This window comes from Electrophorus electricus, chromosome 22, assembly GCF_013358815.1.
Source record: "Electrophorus electricus isolate fEleEle1 chromosome 22, fEleEle1.pri, whole genome shotgun sequence".
Lineage (NCBI taxonomy): Eukaryota > Metazoa > Chordata > Actinopteri > Gymnotiformes > Gymnotidae > Electrophorus > Electrophorus electricus.
The window spans coordinates 3,769,933-3,777,432 of NC_049556.1; the positions used below are offsets into that span (position 1 = coordinate 3,769,933).

General features: G+C 37.9%; 1 protein-coding gene across 1 annotated transcript in view; it reads left to right on the plus strand.

Moving 5' to 3' along the window:
* LOC113567517 (NACHT, LRR and PYD domains-containing protein 12-like) overlaps positions 1–7,500 on the plus strand; it is a 218,612-nt gene that overhangs the window by 5,100 nt on the left and 206,012 nt on the right. Inside the window, exons 5-8 of the mRNA XM_035521724.1 lie at positions 1–88; positions 4,391–4,567; positions 5,215–5,391; positions 6,055–6,174. The exon at positions 1–88 is cut by the window's left edge and continues 1,686 nt beyond it. Of these exons, the coding sequence (XP_035377617.1) occupies positions 1–88; positions 4,391–4,567; positions 5,215–5,391; positions 6,055–6,174 (562 nt within the window). The remainder of the gene's footprint in view (positions 89–4,390; positions 4,568–5,214; positions 5,392–6,054; positions 6,175–7,500) is intronic.

The window sequence follows — 7,500 nt, forward strand, 5'->3', positions numbered from 1 at the left end:
TGGATGAGTGTGACCTGAAGAAATATGACCCATCAGAGGAATGTCTACTGAGACTGCTGCCAGTGGTCACAGCATCCAGAAAAGCTGTGTGAGTATTTTCATTCATAAATGCATTACTGCACTGTGGGTGAATTCCCAAAAGCATCATAATACTAAGTAAAAAAAAGCATAGAAAGCCTAAGTAATGTCACAATAATAAATGCTCAGAGAAGTATCGATTCAAGTGTGAGAGATATTTGTTATTATTTGTGGCAGGCTATCGAAGGGTAGAGGGTGTGGGGGGGTTAGCTCAACCTCTCAGTGCTGAAGGCTTGAAAAGGGAAATTCCAAGTCCAAGTTAACCTGGTCCAGAGTTGTCACAGTTAGGCAGAAACCAGGAAGTACTTAGGAGTCAGACAGCAGGCTTCGTCTGCAAGGAAACCAGAATTCACAAACCCACTCCGTATACATCTTGTGGAAAGCAATACTTCACAAGGAGTAGTCCGCTGTGTCTGTTTAAAAAGGGGAGTATAATGGAAGGACCAGGTGACAATAATTAAACGTCAGGTGAGTTTGATCTATGTAATGGTGGCGTAGGCAGGTTTGTGCTGTACTGCTTGAGGAATGTATGCTAAATGTGTGACATGTTCATTCTTAACTCCACCATATGGTTGATAGATTTTAGGGAGTTTCCTAAACCCCTTTATAACAAATGTGACATGTACTCTAATCACCATTTTAGGTGATAGCTGACCCACTCATTAATCCTTAAGTGTTTCGTAAGTGTTTTTGTGCTGCTTTTTCTCTGACTACAGGTAATGCCTACCAAACACTTATGAGGAGAGACTTTAAAGCTCTTTAAATTTCTTTCACGGCTTAAAAATACATAATGAATCTATGAAATGCTGACTGTATGTGTTCCAGTGGGTTCAGTCTACTGTATATAACCCATAACAACCCACAAGGTCAAACCAACTATCGACTTGTAGGGCTTTTTTATTTATTTATTTATTTACTTATTTATTTATTTATTTATTTATCTTTTGAGTTTTTCAGTTTCTTTGTTGCAGAGTTAACAAAGAAACAATTTTAACCTGTTTATTTATCTATGATCTAAATAATTTCCTGCTTAAATAACAACAACAGTGTCTATTCATACACGCAATGTTACTTAGTTACTAATCTGGGTTTGGAATTATGGAAATATTGCTGTGGACACATTCGTTGATCATCTGAAAAAATGGTGGTGATGTCTTACTGAACTTACCAAGTGTTTCAGCCTGCTATATTTGATTTGCTGGCTTTTAAAGTTTTGATGATGGTGGTGATGAACCAGCCTTCTGCTTGTTAATTTATCGACCCCCTTAATCTCATGCATCTGTTCTACTCAATTTGTTGTGCCTTTGTTGAATGATTTTAACACACATGTTGATGTATCAGATGGATTTACATTTACATTTTTAAATATTGTTGAATCTTTTAACTTTGTGTAACATATATCAAGTCTGACTCATAAGAGTGGACACACTGTGGATTAGGTTTTTACTTTAGAGCTTAATCTTTATTCATTTGTGTTTTCATCATAAAGATATTGTTTTTGAGACTGAGTTTTCAATCTAAAGCTGTAAATTTAAGCATAAAGTATGAGCATGGATTTTGAATGATGAGTCAGTTGCTAAATTTGAAACTATAATGCATCATTTGCACAGATTGATGGAAGTCATCAATCTTCCACAATCTTTACAATAGTGTTCAACTGTTGTAAAAGAAGTGGCTCCATTTAAGATTAGATCAAAACCATTACCTAAATAATGTTGTGCATTTCAAAAGAATCTTGAGTGCAGACAGGCAGAACATAGACAGAAAAGGCCAGGTTTATTATCTATATATGAAAGAGCATGTGGTTTTGTATAATAATAAAGCTAACAACATTAGAGAGGCATATTTACATAATTAAATAACCATAATCCAGTTGGTAAATAACCATAATCCAGTTGGTATTTACTACTAATGATTCTATTATCAAATCTATGAAGTTAATCACCCATGTTTCTAGCATTGGGTGTGAAAAAAAATCTTTAAACATTTTATTTATTTATTTATTTTATTATTAACAAGATTGATGATATTTGGGCAAATATTCCAGCTATGTCTCTAGGTATGGAGGTTTCTCCTGTTAGTCCTGACAGAGTTTACCCAGATTATTTTGGAAGAATTAATAGAGATTGTACAGCACTTAATCCTCTTCTAATTTCCTTGATGTTCTTTCTTTAAATGTTCTTAAGCATTTTAAAATCTGTTGGTCCTAATCTGCAAAAAATTGTGAATGTCTCATTTCTTCAGGGTGTGTTCCTCCTGTTCCTTTTAGGTGGTGTCATGGTGTGCTGAGCACCCAGCAGGACACGCCTACTTCCACCCACAAACACACACTACACCAGCACAGCCCCAATCACCCACTTATTGATGATTGCCCACATCTGTTTCCAATTTCACTGTTGTTCTTCTCACTACATAAGCCCACTGGTACCTGCCATTACTGTTGCGTCTGGCTGTGTCTTCGGAGTGATGAGCTGGGCTTCTTTTGCTTCTGCGTACCAGCATCACTAGTTGATCTCTGCGGTTTTTGTTTGTTTGAATCCAAAAAAGACACTCCAGCACTTCACTTGCCACCTACTCTACGTCACAGGTGGCTGGTGTGCAATCTCTTGTTAAAAAAAAGGCTCTTAATCCAAATGAGTGTTCAAATTTTAGTTCCAATCTAAACTGCTATTTATTTCTAAGATCTAAGAAAGTAGTCTTAGGTCAACTTTTGCTTGCATTGGTTGCTAAAAGCATATTTGAAAAATCAGGTTTCCACTGAAAGCATAGTACAGAATTATACTAAATTATATTTTGTTAAATTCTGATTCTGGGAGGATATCTCCTTTTGTATTTCTTGATTTTAACGTGACCTTTGATATTGTAGATCGTGTTACTTTGATAAATGGGCTTAGGAAATAGGATGGTATATCAGGAATCATGTTAGAGTGGTTTGTATCCTAAATCAAATAGAAAGTTTTTAGTATCTACTGGAAAAATGTTTCTTCTGTAGCTGATCTTGTGTGTGAGGTACCTCAGCATTCCATTCCTGGCCCTAATTTTTTTTTCCACTTCATTTGCTCTGTCATGGGGTCTTAATTTTTTTTTTTTTTTGAAATATTAAAATATGCTGATGCAATGCAGCTGTATCTCTTCATTGAAAGGAAGGGCTTCAGTACAATAGCCAATCTAATGAAGTATATTGATGCTATTAAAGGCTGGATGAATTGAATAAGGATAAAAGAGGCTTTGGTTGTTTGACTTGACAACATCACTTGGGATTTGTAGGTTTTGTGCAGATTTCCAAGGAATCTTGCTGTTTTTAATTCTCAGTTATAGTTTTCAGGAAATTGGGAAACTTGTTCTGTCTTATTTTCAATTGAAAAACTTTAGCATTTTATCTTGGATTTTAACATTGCTTTTTATCTTGGATCTTGGAAACAAGGATTTTTATCTTTTCAGGATAGACAGAGAATTACTCATACACTTGTTTCGTCTCCTCTATATTATTGCTATGCTTTATACATTTGCCTTAGTCAAAGATCTTTGGCAAGACTCCCAACTGGTTCAAAATGCAGCTGCACCATTTTTTATCACAAACTAGGTGTCGGGATCATATTTGTCCAGTGCTGGCCTCTGTTAACTGGTTTACTAAACCCTGAAATTTAGGATTGAGTTTAAAGTTTTGTTCTTAACTTTTAAGCATTAGATAGATGGTGATGCACCTGAATATATGCAAGTATTTCACATGCAAGTACCAGATCATTGAGATCATCTAATAAAGGATGTCGCATGGTTCCAAGACTGAATTGAAGTGAAAGGGTTTCTGCACATTTGCTGTCTATGCACTGAAATTGTGAAACAGTCTTCCTGTCAATATCAGGCTCACTGAATATATAGTTTCTTTTAAGAAATGACTTAAAACTTATTTTTACTCTCAGGGTGTTATGCAGTCATGATGACTGGTGATGTGCTAAATGTTTATGTATGTCTTAGTCCTTTGTATATTTTAAAAACCTCTTTTAGCAAGTGTTGTTTTTGTGAAGCATGTTGTAGCTTGGGTTTGGAAAAGTGTTATAGAAATAAAGTTTACTTACTTATTGATCACTCACCCAGTGTAAGAGTCTTCTCAGAATCTGATGTTTCTCTTTTGTTTGAGTGTGTTTGAGTGCATAGGTGTGTGTGCACGCACATGCACGTGTGATAGAGGTTGTATATGAGTGTATGTGTACATGCGCCTTTGTGTGTGTGTGTGTGTGCCCGCAATAGAGAGATTGTGTGCATATGTGTGTACTGAGCTGTAAGTGTGAAGTTTTTCTCCTTCTCTCTGCAGGCTGGATAACTGCAGTATTACAGATGAAGGCTGTGCCGCTCTGGCTTCAGCTCTGAGGTCAAACCCCTCATCACACCTGAGAGAGCTGAATCTGAACTACAATGAACCAGGAGACTCAGGAGTGAAGCAGCTCTCTGCTCTACTGGAGGATCCAGAGTGTAAACTGGAGACACTACAGTGAGTTACAGATTTAGTGTCTCTTTATGCAAGCATGCATGCGCGCACACACACACACACACACACATGCACACACAGTCATTGCATGTCTTTGTGTGCACTCGCTCCTCTCAGTTTTTTCTCTAACAAAAAACATCACTTTCTATATTTATAGCTGTAACACATGCACTAATATAACACATGACTATATTGTTTTCTCTCTCTCTCTCACTCTCACACACACACACACACACACACACACACACACACACACACACACACACACACGATGTCTCACACAATTGTTTGTGTTTTTCTCTCACACAAACATTCACTCTTTCTCTAGCTCATTCCCTCTCTCACACACACACTTTAATTACTCCATTAATCAGATACACATACACACATTCCTCTCTCACACTTTTTCTCACTCTCTCTCTCTTAATACACACACGTTATCACTAAATAACGATCACTGTCACTAATTATCTCTCACTAACAAACACACACAACTTGTTTTGTGGTGTTCTGTCTGTGTGTGAGAGACATTTTGTGGTGTGAGAGAGACATTTTGTCTGTGTGCATGCATGTGTCAGAGTGTGTGTGTGTGTGTGTGTGTGTTTGTGTTGAACTGTATGAGCGAGGTGTTTTTCTCTTTCTCTCTGCAGGCTGTCTAACTGCAGTATTACAGAGGAAGGTTGTGCTGCTCTGGCTTCAGCTCTGAGGTCAAACCCCTCATCACACCTGAGAGAGTTGAATTTGAACAACAATAAACCAGGAGACTCAGGAGTGAAGCAGCTCTCTGCTCTACTGGAGGATCCACACTGTAAACTGGAGAAACTAGAGTGAGTTACTGATTTACTGTCTCTTTACACACACACACATACAGTTTTTCTCTCACAAAAACATTACTATCTTTCTCTATCTCTATGCCTGTAACACACGCACACACCAATTTATATTTAACTTTCTCTCTCTCTCACACACACACACAAACATTCAGTCTCTGTCTCTAATGCACAGTTTCTCTAATACAAAATAAGTTTCACTAGCCTTTTTGCACCTTTTTGCATCTTTCACATATACACAGACATAATTTCTATTTCCCTTTCTCTCACACATACACTAAATTAATCTCTCACACACACAAACATTATCCTTGTACCTCTTTTTACAGACACATACAAACATCCACAAAGTAATTATCTCTCTCTGTTCACACACACTACCTAGATATATTTTAACACACAGCATTACCTCTGTATCTTTCACCCACAACTTAAGATATCTGTTGTAAGATTTTCTAATCAACCAAATCTTTGTAACAGTGTGTTGGTGTTGTGTCTGTGCACGTGTGTATGCATGTGTACACATATTTCTTGGAGATACATTTTGTGTGTCTGTGTGTATTGACCTGTAAGTGTGAAGAATTTCTCTCCTTCTCTCTGCAGCCTAGATGGCTGCAGTATTACAGATGAAGGTTGTGCTGCTCTGGCTTCAGCTCTGAGGTCAAACCCCTCATCACACCTGAGAGAGATGAATCTGAACTACAATGAACCAGGAGACTCAGGAGTGAAGCAGCTCTCTGCTCTACTGGAGGATCCACACTGTACACTGGAGATACTGCAGTGAGTTAGTAACTCTTTATATACACACAAACACAATAGGTATCTCTCTCTCTCTCTCTCTGTGGTTTATACATGCACAATCTCTCCCTCTGTTCTTTTCTCTCACAAAAACATGTAATACATACTTTCACTATATTTGTCTCTCTCTCTCTCTCTCTCTCTCTCTCTCTCTCTCTCTCTCTCTCTCACACACACACACACGTATTTGCTTTCCCCCTCTCTCACACAGATATAATCTCTATTTTTCTCTTTTTGCTATTTATTACAAACACTGTCACTTTATCAACCATTATAAACACTATTACACACATTCTGCCCTCTCTCTCTCTCTCTCTCTCCCCTTGCTACACCACTCGCTCTTTCTCTACATACGCACATTATCACTGCATTTCTCTCACTAACACACACACATCATGTTACATGCGTTTGGGGTGTTTAGTGAAGAGTGGCACAGCTTCATTTCTGAGTGCGTGCTTGTGCGGGAGAGAAATATTTCGTGTGTGCATGCGTGTGTCACTTTGTAGTTGCATGCACTGGTATGCGCACCTGTACTAATGTGTGTGTTGTTAGGGGCCCACAAGGAGGCCTCCAGTCCAGGTGGGGTGGCCCCGAGAACAACAAGCATATGGACTGGCACCCGGGGCCACACTAAAGTTGAACAATATGATGTTTATTAGACACCACAGTGTACAACACCAATGGGAAGAAATGCAACTGTGAAAGGACAGTGGGCACAAACATGTATAGGAGATCACGAGGATTATTATTATTAGTAGTAGTAGTAGTTACATTTTTATTATTGCCTTTCTCAAACTCAAGGATACTTTACAGACAGAAATTAGCTTTTACGCTCATATCAGTCACACACCGATGAGACGTGGCAGCCCATTTGCACACAGCATCCTCTGTCAGAAACCATTAAGTATCTGGATGGTACCAAAGCAAAAATAAAACAAAAAAAAACCCTTCTTAACACTTTGAGCTATACCAAAACCCTTATTTTAATCCTAACAGAGAAAAATGATATAATCTAAATTCCTTAATCTAAATCCTAAAAGAAAAATAATGTTTTCTCATAAGTGCTTGACATTTTGCTATAAGATGGCCAAGTTTGTGACATCTAAAACAAGCCTTAGGCATAGGTGTAGAAGAGTTCCTTTGACCAACCTGCACAGGCTGTGAGTGCTGACAGACAACTGTAGGAAGATCTTTATCTGTTGAAAACCAGGTTTGTGGGTTAGCACAAACTCATCTGTGAGTATTGCAACCTCAGTGACTATGGCTATGATTCTTTTGTTAAGGTAAACTGCAACACGTTTTGTGCAG